The sequence below is a fragment of the Bombina bombina genome, chromosome 2 (genome assembly GCF_027579735.1).
Source record: "Bombina bombina isolate aBomBom1 chromosome 2, aBomBom1.pri, whole genome shotgun sequence".
NCBI classification, from domain to species: Eukaryota; Metazoa; Chordata; class Amphibia; order Anura; family Bombinatoridae; genus Bombina; species Bombina bombina.
In genome coordinates, this window is record NC_069500.1 from 1328374145 (window position 1) to 1328393682 (window position 19538).

The 19538-nt window shown below is 39.8% G+C and overlaps 1 protein-coding gene across 1 annotated transcript in view; it reads right to left on the reverse strand.

Annotated features, from left to right (window-relative positions):
• HTT (huntingtin) overlaps positions 1-19538 on the reverse strand; it is a gene marked incomplete in the record, with an annotated part of 1068170 nt that overhangs the window by 1005640 nt on the left and 42992 nt on the right. Inside the window, 3 exon segments of the mRNA XM_053704193.1 lie at positions 1070-1129; positions 1938-2058; positions 16043-16126. Of these exon segments, the coding sequence (XP_053560168.1) occupies positions 1070-1129; positions 1938-2058; positions 16043-16126 (265 nt within the window).

Here is a 19538-nt window from a genome sequence, read left to right on the forward strand (position 1 = left end):
GTAGATTGTGATGTGAGTGAATGACGGATTAGGGGTTAATAGTTTAATTAGGCATATTGCGTTGTGGGGGGATGTCTGTTTAGGGGTTAATACATTTATTATTAGTTGCAATGGGGGGGATTGCGGATATAGGGGTTTTACGTGTAAGGTTTATTTTTGGGACGTGGGTTAGACTACAGTAGATATTTTTTATTTTTATTTTTTTTATTCTTAGGCGCCGGCAGTTTCTAAAGTGCCGTAAGTCACTGGCGACTCCAGAAATTTGTATTTAAGCACATTTCTAGACATCGCTAGTTTATCCAACTTACGGCACTTTACTTTATGAACTGCCGGAGCCGTATATGCGATACCCCCATGTGCGAGGTAAAATTACATGCAGCGCAGGTTTCAGCAGCTACGCTGAAGCTTGCGCCACATATGTAATCTCGCCCATGGTGTTTAAGGGTTCAGATATACTTTTACACATTTATTATGTTATATAAGAACGTTTATTCCATGTTAAAGTTGGAGCTTAAAACTCTTTTATAAGACGCACCAAAAATATCTGCTCTGGTAGCATTAAATGTTATTCAATGAGGCAGGTCATAAGTAAACCACGGGCCCTAATATATTTGACGTAGTTGTGCACACCATGTATTTGAACACAAACAGGCTTACTCGGTGTGACAATGGGACATAAGGCTCCAAACTGAAATGTACAGGAAGACATTCCAATTTCAAATAGAAAAATGTTTGCAATACACAAAATAACATACACAGCATATGTACATATGGCATGTATTTATCAAAAACAAGACAAAATGAATCATTGCCAACACAATATCTACTCTCTGAGCAGGTGTGGTGTATAAATGTGTCTGTGAATTATGCTCTGGCCACATCAAAAGATATCACTGAAACAGTTGCAACTTTTACAAGCAGTATTTTTGATAATGCAGGTCTATGGGAAAAATGTCCTATTTGAAATGCACATGAATTTAATTTAGTTTCAACATAGTTTTATGTCTGTGGTCTGCGGCTAGATTCTGAAAAATAAATTTAGAATGTAACAAGGAAAAATTAGGCTTACTTTTTTGATTTCCTTATAAAGTTCCAGCTGTAGTCTTGGGAGATTAGAATCCATTAAAGCCTACAACAAAACATTAATATGCGACATTAGTAGATTTACAAATTGCCAAGCTATACTGTATTTAACAGGACATTAAACTCAAGATTGTATTTGCCATAAAAAGTTTAAATTATGAATAATTTTAAAAAATTGAAATACATTTATTATGTATGGATTTTGCATGTTTTTCCTATGACGACTCAGTAGCTTGTTCTTGGCAAGTGTCCACTTGGAAGTAGCCTAATTATGCTTTTTGCAGAGGAGAACTTTCCTGAAGTATATCAGTCTAATTCAGCCTAAAAAGGATGATCCAGCCCTAAAATACCTCCTCTTAACAAGATAAATGACAACCCCAAATGATCATTTCGGTTTTCTGTGAGGCTCATAAGTAAGGTGCAGCCATATCCATCAAGGCACTTTAGGTAGGGAGTCAACGACTAATTTTCCCTATGCCTCTTAGGGAGACATTTCCATATATGATAATTATCATATGATTTAATTCTTTTGATTCCAAGATTCCAAACTAAGACTAGAGGGGGAAAGATAAATACAGGAGAGTCTGAATACAATTAACTTGGGGAAGATTATACCTTTTGACATGAGCGAGAACCTGCTTTCCCCATGAGTATGCAATTCAAGTTTCCAAACAGAAAATGTAAGAAATAATTTATTTTATAAATAAATGTGTATATATTTTGAGTGTTTTAGTATGGGTTTATCTAATATTAACAGCACAGCAAGAGGTACCAATTAAGACACTTTTTGTAAATGAAAAGCTTCTACACTTGTGTTCAGAAGCATTTCTGTCTCTGATGCAAGTTATACATACTTTCACCACTTTATTGAGGCATTCATCAGCAACCATCCTGACATCAGACTCTGCATCATCACTGCACAGCAGGAACAGCTCCATGGCAATACCTACCAATTTCTGAAATTCAGGTGAGCTCCTATGGACAAGAAAAACAACAGGCCAATTATTTATTGTACAATCCTGCTAAGAACTGTGAATCAAAAAAACAGAATTTATGCTTACCTGATAAATTACTTTCTCCAACGGTGTGTCCGGTCCACGGCGTCATCCTTACTTGTGGGATATTCTCTTCCCCAACAGGAAATGGCAAAGAGCCCAGCAAAGCTGGTCACATGATCCCTCCTAGGCTCCGCCTTCCCCAGTCATTCGACCGACGTAAAGGAGGAATATGCATAGGAGAAATCATATGATACCGTGGTGACTGTAGTTAGAGAAAATAATTCATCAGACCTGATTAAAAAACCAGGGCGGGCCGTGGACCGGACACACCGTTGGAGAAAGTAATTTATCAGGTAAGCATAAATTCTGTTTTCTCCAACATAGGTGTGTCCGGTCCACGGCGTCATCCTTACTTGTGGGAACCAATACCAAAGCTTTAGGACACGGATGATGGGAGGGAGCAAATCAGGTCACCTAGATGGATGGAACCACGGTTTGCAAAACCTTTCTCCCAAAAATAGCCTCAGAAGAAGCAAAAGTATCAAATTTGTAAAATTTGGTAAAAGTGTGCAGTGAAGACCAAGTTGCTGCCTTACATATCTGCTCAACAGAAGCCTCGTTCTTGAAGGCCCATGTGGAAGCCACGGCCCTAGTGGAGTGAGCTGTGATTCTTTCAGGAGGCTGCCGTCCGGCAGTCTCATAAGCCAATCGGATGATGCTTTTAAGCCAAAAAGAGAGAGAGGTAGAAGTTGCTTTTTGAACTCTCCTTTTACCAGAATAAACAACAAACAAGGAAGAAGTTTGTCTGAAATCCTTTGTAGCCTCTAAATAGAATTTTAGAGCACGAACTACATCCAAATTGTGTAACAAACGTTCCTTCTTTGAAACTGGATTCGGACACAAAGAAGGCACGACTATCTCCTGGTTAATATTTTTGTTAGAAACAACTTTCGGAAGAAAACCAGGTTTAGTACGCAAAACCACCTTATCTGCATGGAACACCAGATAAGGAGGAGAACACTGCAGAGCAGATAACTCTGAAACTCTTCTAGCAGAAGAAATTGCAACCAAAAACAAAACTTTCCAAGATAATAACTTGATATCAACGGAATGTAGGGGTTCAAACGGAACCCCCTGAAGAACTGAAAGAACTAAATTGAGACTCCAAGGAGGAGTCAAAGGTTTGTAAACAGGCTTGATTCTAACCAGAGCCTGAACAAAAGCTTGGACATCTGGCACAGCCGCAAACTTTTTGTGAAGTAAAACAGATAAAGCAGAAATCTGTCCCTTCAAAGAACTTGCAGATAATCCTTTCTCCAAACCCTCTTGAAGAAAGGATAGAATCTTAGGAATTTTTATCTTGTTCCATGGGAATCCTTTAGATTCACACCAACAGATATATTTTTTCCATATTTTATGGTAGATTTTTCTAGTTACAGGCTTTCTAGCCTGAACAAGAGTATCAATGACAGAATCTGAGAACCCTCGCTTTGCTAAAATCAAGCGTTCAATCTCCAAGCAGTCAGTTGGAGTGAGGCCAGATTCGGATGTTCGAACGGACCTTGAACAAGAAGGTCCTGTCTCAAAGGTAGCTTCCATGGTGGAGCCGATGACATATTCACCAGATCTGCATACCAAGTCCTGCGTGGCCACGCAGGAGCTATCAAGATCACCGATACCCTCTCCTGTTTGATCCTGGCTACCAGCCTGGGAATGAGGAAACGGTGGGAACACATAAGCTAGGTTGAAGCTCCAAGGTGCTACTAGCGCATCCACTAGAGTCGCCTTGGGATCCCTGGATCTGGACCCGTAGCAAGGAACCTTGAAGTTCTGACGAGACGCCATCAGATCCATGTCTGGAATGCCCCACAATTGAATTATTTGGGCAAAGATTTCCGGATGGAGTTCCCACTCCCCCGGATGAAATGTCTGACGACTCAGAAAATCCGCTTCCCAATTTTCCACTCCTGGGATGTGGATTGCAGACAAGTGGCAGGAGTGAGTCTCCGCCCATTGAATTATTTTGGTCACTTCTTCCATCGCCAGGGAACTCCTTGTTCCCCCCTGATGGTTGATATACGCAACAGTCGTCATGTTGTCTGATTGAAACCTTATGAATTTGGCCTTTGCTAGCTGAGGCCAAGCCTTGAGAGCATTGAATATCGCTCTCAGTTCCAGAATATTTATCGGGAGAAGAGATTCTTCCCGAGACCAAAGACCCTGAGCTTTCAGGGGTTCCCAGACCGCGCCCCAGCCCACCAGACTGGCGTCGGTCGTGACAATGACCCACTCTGGTCTGCGGAAGCTCATCCCTTGTGACAGGTTGTCCAGGGTCAGCCACCAACGGAGTGAATCTCTGGTTCTCTGATCTACTTGTATCATCGGAGACAAGTCTGTATAATCCCCATTCCACTGACTGAGCATGCACAGTTGTAATGGTCTTAGATGAATTCGCGCAAAAGGAACTATGTCCATTGCCGCGACCATCAAACCTATTACTTCCATGCACTGCGCTATGGAAGGAAGAAGAACAGAATGAAGTACTTGACAAGAGCTTAGAAGTTTTGATTTTCTGGCCTCTGTCAGAAAAATCCTCATTTCTACGGAGTCCATTATTGTTCCCAAGAAGGGAACTCTTGTTGACGGGGATAGAGAACTTTTTTCTACGTTCACTTTCCACCCGTGAGATCTGAGAAAGGCCAGGACAATGTCCGTATGAGCCTTTGCTTGTGGCAGAGACGACGCTTGAATCAGTATGTCGTCCAAGTAAGGTACTACTGCAATGCCCCTTGGTCTTAGCACCGCTAGAAGGGACCCTAGTACCTTTGTGAAAATTCTTGGAGCAGTGGCTAATCCGAATGGAAGTGCCACAAACTGGTAATGCTTGTCCAGAAAGGCGAACCTTAGGAACCGATGATGTTCCTTGTGGATAGGAATATGTAGATACGCATCCTTTAAATCCACCGTGGTCATGAATTGACCTTCCTGGATGGTAGGAAGAATTGTCCGAATGGTTTCCATTTTGAACGATGGAACCTTGAGAAATTTGTTTAGGATCTTGAGATCTAAGATTGGTCTGAATGTTCCCTCTTTTTTGGGAACTATGAACAGATTGGAGTAGAATCCCATCCCTTGTTCTCCTAATGGAACAGGATGAATCACTCCCATTTTTAACAGGTCTTCTACACAATGTAAGAATGCCTGTCTTTTTATGTGGTCTGAAGACAATTGAGACCTGTGGAACCTTCCCCTTGGGGGTAGCTCCTTGAATTCCAGAAGATAACCTTGGGAGACTATTTCTAGCGCCCAAGGATCCAGAACATCTCTTGCCCAAGCCTGAGCGAAGAGAGAAAGTCTGCCCCCCCACCAGATCCGGTCCCGGATCGGGGGCCAACATCTCATGCTGTCTTGGTAGCAGTGGCAGGTTTCTTGGCCTGCTTACCTTTGTTCCAGCCTTGCATTGGCCTCCAGGCTGGCTTGGTTTGAGAAGTATTACCCTCTTGCTTAGAGGATGTAGAACTTGAGGCTGGTCCGTTTCTGCGAAAGGGACGAAAATTTGGTTTATTTTTAGCCTTAAAAGACCTATCCTGAGGAAGGGCGTGGCCCTTACCCCCAGTGATATCTGAAATAATCTCTTTCAAGTCAGGGCCAAACAGCGTTTTCCCCTTGAAAGGTATGTTAAGCAATTTGTTCTTGGAGGACGCATCCGCTGACCAAGACTTTAGCCAAAGCGCTCTGCGCGCCACAATAGCAAACCCTGAATTTTTCGCCGCTAATCTAGCTAATTGCAAAGTGGCGTCAAAAGTAAAAGAGTTAGCCAATTTAAGAGCGTGAACTCTGTCCATAATCTCCTCATAAGAAGAATCTTTATCGAGCGACTTTTCTAGTTCATCGAACCAGAAACACGCTGCTGTAGTGACAGGAACAATGCATGAAATTGGTTGTAGAAGGTAACCTTGCTGAACAAACATCTTTTTAAGCAAACCCTCTAATTTTTTATCCATAGGATCTTTGAAAGCACAACTATCTTCTATAGGGATAGTAGTGCGTTTGTTTAGAGTAGAAACCGCCCCCTCGACCTTGGGGACTGTCTGCCATAAGTCCTTTCTGGGGTCGACCATAGGAAATAATTTCTTAAATATAGGGGGAGGGACAAAAGGTATGCCGGGCCTTTCCCATTCTTTGTTTACAATGTCCGCCACCCGCTTGGGTATAGGAAAAGCTTCGGGGGGCCCCGGGACCTCTAGGAACTTGTCCATCTTACATAATTTCTCTGGAATGACCAAATTGTCACAATCATCCAGAGTAGACAACACCTCCTTAAGCAGAGCGCGGAGATGTTCCAATTTAAATTTGAATGTAATCACATCAGGTTCAGCTTGTTGAGAAATTTTCCCTGAATCTGAAATTTCTCCCTCAGACAAAACCTCCCTGGCCCCCTCAGACTGGTGTAGGGGCATGTCAGAACCATTATCATCAGCGTCCTCATGCTCTTCAGTATTTTCTAAAACAGAGCAGTCGCGCTTTCGCTGATAAGTGGGCATTTTGGCTAAAATGTTTTTGATAGAATTATCCATTACAGCCGTTAATTGTTGCATAGTAAGGAGTATTGGCGCACTAGATGTACTAGGGGCCTCCTGTGTGGGCAAGACTGGCGTAGACGAAGGAGGGGATGATGCAGTACCATGCTTACTCCCCTCACTTGAGGAATCATCTTGGGCATCATTTTCTCTAAATTGTTTGTCACATACATCACATCTATTTAAATGAGAAGGAACCTTGGCTTCCTCACATACAGAACATAGTCTATCTGATAGTTCAGACATGTTAAACAGGCATAAACTTGATAACAAAGTACAAAAACGTTTTAAAATAAAACCGTTACTGTCACTTTAAATTTTAAACTGAACACACTTTATTACTGAATATGTGAAAAAGTATGAAGGAATTGTTCAAAATTCACCAAAATTTCACCACAGTGTCATAAAGCCTTAAAAGTATTGTACACCAAATTTGAAAGCTTTAACTCTTAAAATAACGGAACCGGAGCCGTTTTTATATTTAACCCCTATACAGTCCCTGGTATCTGCTTTGCTGAGACCCAACCAAGCCCAGAGGGGAATACGATACCAAATGACGCCTTCAGTAAGCTTTTTCTATGTATCTGAGCTCCTCACACATGCATCTGCATGCCTTGCTTCCCAAAAACAACTGCGCATTAGTGGCGCGAAAATGAGGCTCTGCCTATGATTAGAGAAGGCCCCCAGTGAAAAAGGTGTCCAATACAGTGCCTGCCGTTTCTTTAACATAATTCCCAAGAATAAAATAACTCCTCAAAGCTATAAACTATTAAAAATGCTTATAAATCAATCGTTTTAGCCCAGAAAAATGTCTACCAGTCTTTAAAGCCCTTGTGAAGCCGTTTATTCTTATTTAATAAAAATGGCTTACCGGATCCCATAGGGAAAATGACAGCTTCCAGCATTACCAAGTCTTGTTAGAAATGTGTCATACCTCAAGCAGCAAAAGTCTGCTCACTGTTTCCCCCAACTGAAGTTAATTCCTCTCAACAGTCCTGTGTGGAAACAGCCATCGATTTTAGTAACGGTTGCTAAAATCATTTTCCTCTTACAAACAGAAATCTTCATCTCTTTTCTGTTTCAGAGTAAATAGTACATACCAGCACTATTTTAAAATAACAAACTCTTGATTGAAGAATAAAAACTACATTTAAACACCAAAAAACTCTGAGCCATCTCCGTGGAGATGTTGCCTGTGCAACGGCAAAGAGAATGACTGGGGAAGGCAGAGCCTAGGAGGGATCATGTGACCAGCTTTGCTGGGCTCTTTGCCATTTCCTGTTGGGGAAGAGAATATCCCACAAGTAAGGATGATGCCGTGGACCGGACACACCTATGTTGGAGAAATATTATTTTTCTTGCTTTTTCTGTAAAATACCTACGAAAATTGCTCTACTTCCTCCAAGAGGGGCTGGTGCTCAGATTTTTAACTTAACTTAAAGTGATTGTATCTAAAAATACTCTTTAGGGACACTTTCATTCATTAAACTTTACATTGAAGCTTCTTTTTTAAAATACTTACCTTTGCTTTATGAAACAGACCGGCAATCCTCTGCCCGCAGATCCTGCTTTAGTTTTTTTTTTTCCTCATTTTAGCATAATATAGGCTTATATTTTAGCAGGGTAGTCAATAAATTCAGCCAGTTGGTGCATTTATTTAAAATTTCCTGTGGAGCATACTGAGAGTTTTCCCACCAAAACCTATTTAAAGGCCACAACACCAATCTAATTTTACTGACCACCCAGATTAAAACAAATAAGCTAAGATTAGCTAATATTACTTTTTTTTCCCCAATGTTTTTTGAACAAATAATCTTTAATTCAATTTATATCAAACTATGCAATTAATGTGTGTTTTGGATAACTTATGTAACTTTATTATAATTAACAGAAAATGTTATAATATTTTACACCGCTCCCCACTTGGCTACTCCAGAATGCCACCCAGCTAGCAAAACTTTCTGTGAAACCAATAGTCTCATTATGGGAGTATTAGTTTAATAGCCTTCAAAATACCCAATATGGCCAGCAAGCAGTACAGAACACCGTTACCAGTAAAATGAGGACTACTTGCTCTAACCATCAGGTAAATTGAAGGCAATGAAATCAATACTGCCACAATTTCTAAATTTTCCCAATTCTGATGTTACATTTCTACAAGTGCATAGTACCTTATACCTTTACCTAAATGTGGTAGGGATTAATAAAGCCTGCTGTGAATTGAATTGTATAAATAGTATAATACCCTATCTGTAAATTGTAACCAAGTAAACATTTTTACCCTTATATCCCTCTTCGAATATCATTAAGTATTTAATAACATAATTTATGTAAGAACTTACCTGATAAATTCATTTCTTTCATATTAGCAAGAGTCCAGGAGCTAGTGACGTATGGGATATACATTCCTACCAGGAGGGGCAAAGTTTCCCAAACCTCAAAATGCCTATAAATACACCCCTCACCACACCCACAAATCAGTTTAACGAATAGCCAAGAAGTGGGGTGATAAGAAAAAAAGTGCGAAAGCATATAAAATAGGGAATTGGAATAATTGTGCTTTATACAAAAAATCAAAAACCACCACAAAAAGGGTGGGCCTCATGGACTCTTGCTAATATGAAAGAAATGAATTTATCAGGTAAGTTCTTACATAAATTATGTTTTCTTTCATGTAATTAGCAAGAGTCCATGAGCTAGTGACGTATGGGATAATGACTACCCAAGATGTGGATCATTCCACGCAAGTCACTAGAGAGGGAGGGATAAAATAAAGACAGCCAATTCCTGCTGAAAATAATCCACACCCAAAATAAAGTTTAATGAAAACATAAGCAGAAGATTCAAACTGAAACCGCTGCCTGAAGTACTTTTCTACCAAAAACTGCTTCAGAAGAAGAAAACACATCAAAATGGTAGAATTTAGTAAAAGTATGCAAAGAGGACCAAGTTGCTGCTTTGCAAATCTGATCAACCGAAGCCTCATTCCTAAACGCCCAGGAAGTAGAAACTGACCTAGTAGAATGAGCTGTAATCCTTTGAGGCGGAGTTTTACCCGACTCGACATAAGCATGGTGAATTAAGGATTTCAACCAAGATGCCAAAGAAATGGCAGAAGCTTTCTGACCTTTTCTAGAACCGGAAAACATGACAAATAGACTAGAAGTCTTTCGGAAAGACTTAGTAGCTTCAACATAATATTTCAAAGCTCTAACAACATCCAAAGAATGCAACGATTTCTCCTTAGAATTCTTAGGATTAGGACATAATGAAGGAACCACAATTTCTCTACTAATGTTGTTGGAATTCACAACCTTAGGTAAAAATTCAAAAGAAGTTCGCAACACCGCCTTATCCTGATGAAAAATCAGAAAAGGAGACTCACAAGAAAGAGCAGATAATTCAGAGACTCTTCTGGCAGAAGAGATGGCCAAAAGGAACAAAACTTTCCAAGAAAGTAATTTAATGTCCAATGAATGCATGGGTTCAAAAGGAGGAGCTTGAAGAGCCCCCAGAACCAAATTCAAACTCCAAGGAGGAGAAATAGACTTAATGACAGGTTTTATACGAACCAAAGCTTGTACAAAACAAACAATGAATATCAGGAAGATTAGCAATCTTTCTGTGAAAAAGAACAGAAAGAGCAGAGATTTGTCCTTTCAAGGAACTTGCGGACAAACCTTTATCTAAACCATCCTGAAGAAACTGTAAAATTCTCGGAATTCTAAAAAAATGCCAGGAAAAATTATGAGAAAGACACCAAGAAATATAAGTCTTCCAGACTCTATAATATATCTCTCTAGATACAGATTTAAGAGCCTGTAACATAGTATTAATCACAGAGTCAGAGAAACCTCTTTGACCAAGAATCAAGTGTTCAATCTCCATACCTTTAAATTTAAGGATTTGAGATCCAGATGGAAGAAAGGACCTTGCGACAGAAGGTCTGGTCTTAACAGAAGAGTCCACGGCTGGCAAGAGGCCATCCGGACAAGATCCGCATACCAAAACCTGTGAGGCCATGCTGGAGCTACCAGCAGAACAAACGAGCATTCCTTCAGAATCTTGGAGATTACTCTTGGAAGAAGAACTAGAGGTGAAAAGATAGAGGCAGGATGATACTTCCAAGGAAGTGATAATGCATCCACTGCCTCCGCCTGAGGATCCCGGGATCTGGACAGATACCTGGGAAGTTTCTTGTTTAGATGAGAAGCCATCAGATCTATTTCTGGGAGTTCCCACATTTGAACAATCTGAAGAAATACCTCTGGGTGAAGAGACCATTCGCCCGGATGCAACGTTTGGCGACTGAGATAATCCGCTTCCCAATTGTCTATACCTGGGATATGAACCGCAGAGATTAGACAGGAGCTGGATTCCGCCCAAACCAGAATTCGAGATACTTCTTTCATAGCCAGAGGACTGTGAGTCCCTCCTTGATGATTGATGTATGCTACAGTTGTGACATTGTCTGTCTGAAAACAAATGAACGACTCTCTCTTCAGAAGAGGCCAAGACTGAAGAGCTCTGAAAATTGCACGGAGTTCCAAAATATTGATCGGTAATCTCACCTCCTGAGATTCCCAAACCCCTTGTGCCGTCAGAGTCCCCCACACAGCTCCCCAACCTGTAAGACTTGCATCTGTTGAGATTATAGTCCAGGTCAGAAGAACAAAAGAAGCCCCCTGAATTAAACGATGGTGATCTGTCCACCACGTCAGAGAATGTCGTACAATCGGTTTTAAAGATATTAATTGAGATATCTTTGTGTAATCCCTGCACCATTGGTTCAGCATACAGAGCTGAAGAGGTCGCATGTGAAAACGAGCAAAGGGGATCGCGTCCGATGCAGCAGTCATAAGACCTAGAATTTCCATGCATAAGGCTACCGAAGGGAATGATTGTGACTGAAGGTTTCGACAAGCTGAAATCAATTTTAGACGTCTCTTGTCTGTCAAAGACAGAGTCATGGACACTGAATCTATCTGGAAACCCAAAAAGGTTACCCTTGACTGAGGAATCAATAAACTTTTTAGTTAATTGATCCTCCAACCATGATCTTGAAGAAACAACACAAGTCGATTCGTATGAGATTCTGCTAAATGTGAAGACTGAGCAAGTACCAAGATATCATCCAAATAAGGAAATACCACAATACCCTGTTCTCTGATTACAGACAGAAGGGCACCGAGAACCTTTGTAAAAATTCTTGGAGCTGTAGCTAGGCCAAACGGCAGAGCCACAAACTGGTAATGCTTGTCCAGGAAAGAGAATCTCAGAAACTGATAGTGAGCTGGATGAATCGGAATATGCAGATATGCATCCTGTAAATCTATTGTAGACATATAATGCCCTTGCTGAACAAAAGGCAGGATAGTCCTTACAGTTACCATTTTGAATGTTGGTATCCTTACATAACGATTCGATATTTTTAGATCCAGAACTGGTCTGAAGGAATTCTCCTTCTTTGGTACAATGAAGAGATTTGAATAAAACCCCAGCCCCTGTTCCAGAACTGGAACTGGCATAATTACCCCAGCCAACTCTAGATCTGAAACACATTTCAGAAATGCTTGAGCTTTCACTGGGTTTACTGGGACACGGGAAAGAAAAAATCTCTTTGCAGGAGGTCTTATCTTGAAACCAATTCTGTACCCTTCTGAAACAATGTTCTGAATCCAAAGATTGTGAACAGAATTGATCCAAATTTCTTTGAAAAAACGTAATCTGCCCCCTACCAGCTGGGCTGGAATGAGGGCCGCACCTTCATGTGGACTTAGAAGCTGGCTTTGCTTTTCTAGAAGGCTTGGATTTATTCCAGACTGGAGATGGTTTCCAAACTGAAACTGCTCCTGAGGATGAAGGATCAGGCTTTTGTTCTTTGTTGAAACGAAAGGAACGAAAACGATTATTAGCCCTGTTTTTACACTTAGATTTTTTATCCTGTGGTAAATAAGTTCCTTTCCCACCAGTAACAGTTGAGATAATAGAATCCAACTGAGAACCAAATAATTTATTACCCTGGAAAGAAAGGGAAAGTAGAGTCGATTTAGAAGACATATCAGCATTACAAGTTTTAAGCCATAAAGCTCTTCTAGCTAAAATAGCTAGAGACATAAACCTGACATCAACTCTGATAATATCAAAAATGGCATCACAGATAAAATTATTAGCATGTTGAAGAAGAAGAAGAATATTATGAGAATCATGATCTGTTACTTGTTGCGCTAAAGTTTCCAACCAAAAAGTTGAAGCTGCAGCAACATCAGCCAATGATATAGCAGGTCTAAGAAGATTACCTGAACACAGATAAGCTTTTCTTAGAAAGGATTCAATTTTCCTATCTAAAGGATCCTAAAAGGAAGTACCATCTGCCGTAGGAATAGTAGTACGTTTAGCAAGGGTAGAAATAGCCCCATCATCTTTAGGGATTTTGTCCCAAAACTCTAATCTGTCGGACGGTACAGGATATAATTGCTTAAAACGTTTAGAAGGAGTAAATGAATTACCCAAATTATTCCATTCTCTGGAAATTACTTCAGAAATAGCACCAGGAACAGGAAAAACTTCTGGAATAACCACAGGAGATTTAAAGACCTTGTCTAAACGTTTAGATTTATTATCAAGAGGACCAGAATCCTCAATTTCTAATGCAATTAGGACTTCTTTAAGTAAAGAACGTATAAATTCCATTTTAAATAAATATGACGATTTATCAGCATCAACCTCTGAGACAGAATCCTCTGTATCAGAAGAATCATTAGAATCAGAATGATGATGTTCATTTAAAAATTCATCTGTATAAAGAGAAGTTTTAAAATACTTTTTATGTTTACCAGAAGGAGGAATAACAGACATAGCCTTCTTAATGGATTCAGAAACAAAATCTCTTATGTTATCAGGAACACTCTGAACATTAGATGTTGATGGAACTGCAACAGGTAATGGTACTTTACTAAAGGAAATATTTTCTGCATTAACAAGTTTGTCATGACATTTAATACAAACAACAGCTGGAGGAACAACTACCAAAAGTTTACAGCAGATACACTTAGCTTTGGTAGTTCCAGCACCAGGCAGCGATTTTCCAGTAGTATCTTCTGACTCAGTTGCAACGTGGGACATCTTGCAATATGTAATAGAAAAAACAACATATAAAGCAAAATTGATCAAATTCCTTAAAATGACAGTTTCAGGAATGGGAAAAAATGCCAGTGAACAAGCTTCTAGCAACCAGAAGCAAAAAATAACGAGACTTAAATAAAGTGGAGACAAAAAATGACGCCCACATTATTTGGCGCCTAAATGCTATTAGCGCCAAAAAAGACGCCACATCCGGAACGCCGACATTTTTGGCGCGAAAAACGTCAAAAATGACGCAACTTCCGGCAACACGTATGACGCCGGAAACAGAAAAAAAAAATTCGCGCCAAGAAAGTCCGCGCCAAGAATGACGCAATAAAATGAAGCATTTTCAGCCCCCGCGAGCCTAACAGCCCACAGGGAAGTCAAATTTTAAGGTAAGATAAAAATGATATATTCAAATGCATTATACCAAATATGAAACTGACTGTCTGAAATAAGGAACGTTGAACATCCTGAGTCAAGGCAAATAAATGTTTGAATACATATATTTAGAACTTTATAAAAAAGTGCCCAACCATAGCTTTAGAGTGTCACAGAAAATAAGACTTACTTACCCCAGGACACTCATCTACATGTTGTAGAAAGCCAAACCAGTACTGAAACGAAAATCAGCAGAGGTAATGGTATATATATATATATAAGAGTATATCGTCGATCTGAAAAGGGAGGTAAGAGATGAATCTCTACGACCGATAACAGAGAACCTATGAAATAGACCCCGTAGAAGGAGATCATTGAATTCAAACAGGCAATACTCTCCTCACATCCCTCTGACATTCACTGCACGCTGAGAGGAAAACCAGGCTCCAACCTGCTGCGGAGCGCATATCAACGTAGAATCTAGCACAAACTTACTTCACCACCTCCATAGGAGGCAAAGTTTGTAAAACTGATTTGTGGGTGTGGTGAGGGGTGTATTTATAGGCATTTTGAGGTTTGGGAAACTTTGCCCCTCCTGGTAGGAATGTATATCCCATACGTCACTAGCTCATGGACTCTTGCTAATTACATGAAAGAAAGTATTTAATATGTTCTATTCTTTACATTTGTGCCTTTTACATTATGGGCCAAATTTAACAACGTCCAGGCAGACAGGGGTGTACCATCTTTGTCCCAGTCCGCCCAGTATCACATCTAACCGTAGAGTGCAATGCCGCCTTCTGCTCGCGTACAAGCAGGAGCTGTAAACCTCCCCAGGTGGAAAAGTCCAGGGGAATTAAGATAAACTAATAAGAAGTGGCAAAGTAGGTTAAGAAGACTCTTGGCTGCAGGCTCGCTCGGAGCTTAATAAATGGAGTCCTATATGTGGGAAAGAGAGAATAAACAAAGGCTCTCGGCAGGAGTCAAGTAAGCATGTGAATTAAAGGGACAGTCAAGTCCAAAATAAAACGTTCATTTTTCAAATAGGGCATGTAATTTTAAACAACTTTCCAAGTTACTTTTATCAACAATTTTGCTTTGTTCTCTTGGTATTCTTAGTTGAAGCAAATCTAGGAAGGCTCATATGATAATTTCTAAGCCCTTGAAGTCCTCCTCTTTTTTATTAGCTTTTCACAGCAGGGGAGATCTAGCTCTTGTAGGCCATATAGATAGCATTGTGATCACGCTCGTGGCTAGTGGCAGACACTGCACTCATTGGCTAAAAAGCAAGTCAATAGATAATAACTAAAAGTCAAGTGATTAGGGGCGGTCAGAAGATGCTTAGATACAAGTTAGTCACAGAAGTAAAAAGTGTATTAATATAACAGTGTTGGTTATGCAAAACTGGGGAATGTGTAATAACGGGATTATCTATCTTTTTAAACAACAAAAATTCTGGTGTTGACTGTCCCTTTAAGTGTATTTGAGAGTCCATGAATACACCTGTTATATATATATAATTATTTTTTTTAATGGGTTTTGTTGGATATATTTTTACCACAATCATTACCTATTTTTTCATTTAGAGACTGTGGGGGTTACACAGAGTTTCAGGCTCAGTAGCGCATAAAACTGTATGTTTTACAAATTAGAAGGATATTGTAAGTGCAAAAAGAAACACTGGGTGGAAAGGTTAAGAAATACCCTTGCAGGGGAGGAGGTTAGGTCCAGTGCATAGAGATAGATTTGGGTGTTGAGAGCTTACTGGTGATGTTGAAAATTAATTCATGAACCTAAAGGATGGTGTATAATCTGAAAATAGAGAAGGATTTAGAGCCAAGTATTGGGGCATTTTAAAACACGCTGATAACTTACCTCAGTGATTGAGCAACAATATTCTCACATATTGTCAGACAATGATTTACACGATCTTTCTTGTTAGTTGAAGGTTCTTTTTTCCTAGAAATAAAGAAAACAATTGAATTGATGACAAAAAGATTGCTGTACAAATCTTATATGTTAAAGTAATTACATAAAGAACACTGGCCAGTGTTGTCTAAAAAGAGATATGAAACTCAAAATGTTTCTTTCATTATTCAAAAAGAGTATGCAGATTACACGTGACATTCGTTTTTTCTAAACATTCAAACGAAATGACAAAAGATTAACTATACAAGAAAATAATATATACCGGCTCCTATTGATATAAACCTGTATACAGTTGCAGCCAACACAGTATATATCACAATCAGGAGGAAAGTTAAATAGAAGAGGCCGTTTTTAGACCTTGTCATATACTAGAAGCTATTTAGTGACTGCAGAACCAGACTATAAAATGTAGATGCATTTATTATAAGTTACATCATTTTTCATACTGAATATTGGTGGTTACTTTCTATACTTATCGGACATGAAACTAAATTTTTCTTTCATGATTCAGATAGAGAATGCATTTTTAAACAACTTTCCATTTTACTTCTATGATCTTATTTGCTTAATTCTCTTAGTATCCTTTATTGAAGGAGCAGAAATGCATTCATGGGAGCTAGCTGAACACATTAGGTGAGTTAATAACATGAGGCATATATTTGCAGCCACCAATCAGCAGCTCCTGATTCTACCTACAGTAGGTATCCCTTTTAACACAGAATATTAAGAGAACAAAAATTAAATAGAAATAAAATGGAAAGATATTTAAGATCACATGATCTATCTGAATCATGAAAGAAAAATTTTGGATTTCATGTACTTTAACCTAAAGGATCAGCTCAACTACTAGAAATAAACTATAAAATACTTTTTCTGTGGTATTAAACAGCTCTGTTTTCCTGGGCGTGGTATGCGGTGTCGGAAGTGTGGTGTAGCTAACAGAGATATATATCACATGTGGTGAATCTGCGCTGTAGCCTACGACAATTGCATGAATATAAAAACTGAAATAAAAAGAAAACTAGAAACTGATATATCCTTAGACCCAGTGAAAAGGCTACTAAACAAATTTCCAGTTGGCCTATCAGTCCTTCAAAAAGCATTATATGAGGAAAATGGCTATATAAAGTGTGATGGCAGAGATAAATAGAACTACTGTATTACTGAATTATGGAATATATATATATATATATACACACACACATTATATATATATATATATATATATACACACACATATACATACACACACACACGACCCTGCAACATGCTCAGCCCTGGGTGCTAACTGGCACTCACAGGAAGCTGTGCTGTCCCCAGAGTCACAGCCAGTTAACCCCAGACAGATCTAGGTGCAAGAACCATAGGGAAAATTACAAAACAAATTAATACAACACACAGAGAAAGTCCAGCTCTCACTTACAAGCTCTCAGCTAAATTTAAAAGCAAAAATGGAAGGGTTAATTACCGCATTTGGCCAAATGGGACAAGCCCAGGTACCATGTCAAGGTCCCTTCCAAAAACCTGGGACCCTAAAACAGCCACACAATGCAAGCTCTCAATCTCCCTAGTAATACCCTCTTAATGAATAGCAGTACTGTGTCAAATTCAACTAGTAATTTAAGCAAAAGTAATGATAAATGGAGGTTTGGTGGAGAACACATGTACAGTATCTCACAAAAGTGAGTACACCCCTCACATTTTTGTAAATATTTTATTATATCTTTTCATGTGACAACACGGAAGAAATTACACTTTGCTACAATGTAAAGTAATGCGTGTACAGCCTGTATAACAGTGTAAATTTGCTGTCCCTCGAAATAACTCAAAACACAGCCATTAATGTGTAAATCGTTGGCAACAAAAGTGAGTACACCCCTAAGTGGAAATGTCTAAATTGGGCCCAATTAGCCATTTTCCCTCCCCGGTGTCATGTGACTCATTAGTGTTACAAGGTCTCAGGTGTGAATGGGGAGCAGGTGTGTTAAATTTGGTGTTATTGCTCTCACACTCTCTTATACTGGTCACTGGAAGTTCAACATGGCACCTCATGGCAAAGAACTCTCTGAGGATCTGAAAAAAAGAATTTTGGCTCTACATAAAAATGGCCTTGTCTATAAGAATATTGACAAGACCCTGAAACTGAGCTGAAGCACGGTGGGCAAGACCATACAGCGGTTTCACAGAACAGGTTACACTCAGAACAGGCCTCGCTATGGTCGACCAAAGAAGTTGAGTGCACATGCTCAGCGTCATATCCAGAGGTTATCTTTGGGAAATAGACATATGAGTGCTGCCAGCATTGCTACAGAGGTTGAAGGGGTGGGGGGTCAGCCTGTCAGTGCTCAGACCACACCCTGCACACTGCATCAAATTGGTCTGCATTGCTGTCGTCCCAGAACAAAGCCTTGTCTAAAGATGATGCACAAGAAAGCCGGCAAACAGTTAGCTGAAGACAAGCAGACTATGGACATGGATTACTGGTACCATGTCCTGTGGTCCGATGAGACCAAGATAGACTTATTTGGTTCAGATGGTGTCAGGCGTGTGTGGCGACAACCAGGTGAAGAGTACAAAGACAAGTGTGCCTTGCCTACAGTAAAGCATGGTGGTGGGAGTGTCATGGTCTGGGTCTGCCGGCACTGGGGAGCTACAGTTCATTGAGGGAACCATGAATGCCAACATGTACTGTGACATACTAAAGCAGAGCATAATCCCCACCCTTCGGAGACTGCGCCGCAGGGCAGTATTCCAACATGATAACGACCCCAAACACACCTGCAAGACGACCACTGCCTTGCTAAAGAAGATGAGGGTACAGATGATGGACTGGCCAAGCATATCTCCAGACCTAAACCCTATTAAGCATCTGTGGGGCATCTTCAAATGGAAGGTGGGGGAGCGCAAGGTCTCTAAAATCCACCAGCTCCGTGATGTCATCATGGAGGAGTGGAATAAGACTCCAGTGGCAACCTGTGAAGCTCTGGTGAACTCTATGCTCAAGAGGGTTAAAGCAGTGTTGGAAAATAATGATGGCCACACAAAATATTGACACTTTGGGCCCAGTTTGGACATTTCCACTTAGGGGTGTACTCACTTTTGTTGCCAACGGTTTAGACATTAATGGCTGTGTGTTGAGTTATTTTGAGGGGACAGCAAATTTACACTGTTATAAAGGCTGTACACTCACTACTTTACAGTGTAGCAAAGTGTCATTTCTTCCGTGTTGTCACATGAAAAGATATAATAAAATATTTACAAAAATGTGAGGGGTGTACTCACTTTTGTGAGATACTGTATATTAAGAATGTATGCGTTTCCCATCCTTAACCTTATAAATGTGCCTTTGATACTTGGTTACAATTATGTAATTGATTTTATTTTAACTTGTTCCCGTGGTATAAATAAGTGTATACTCCTTATGGAGACATGTCTATGATTA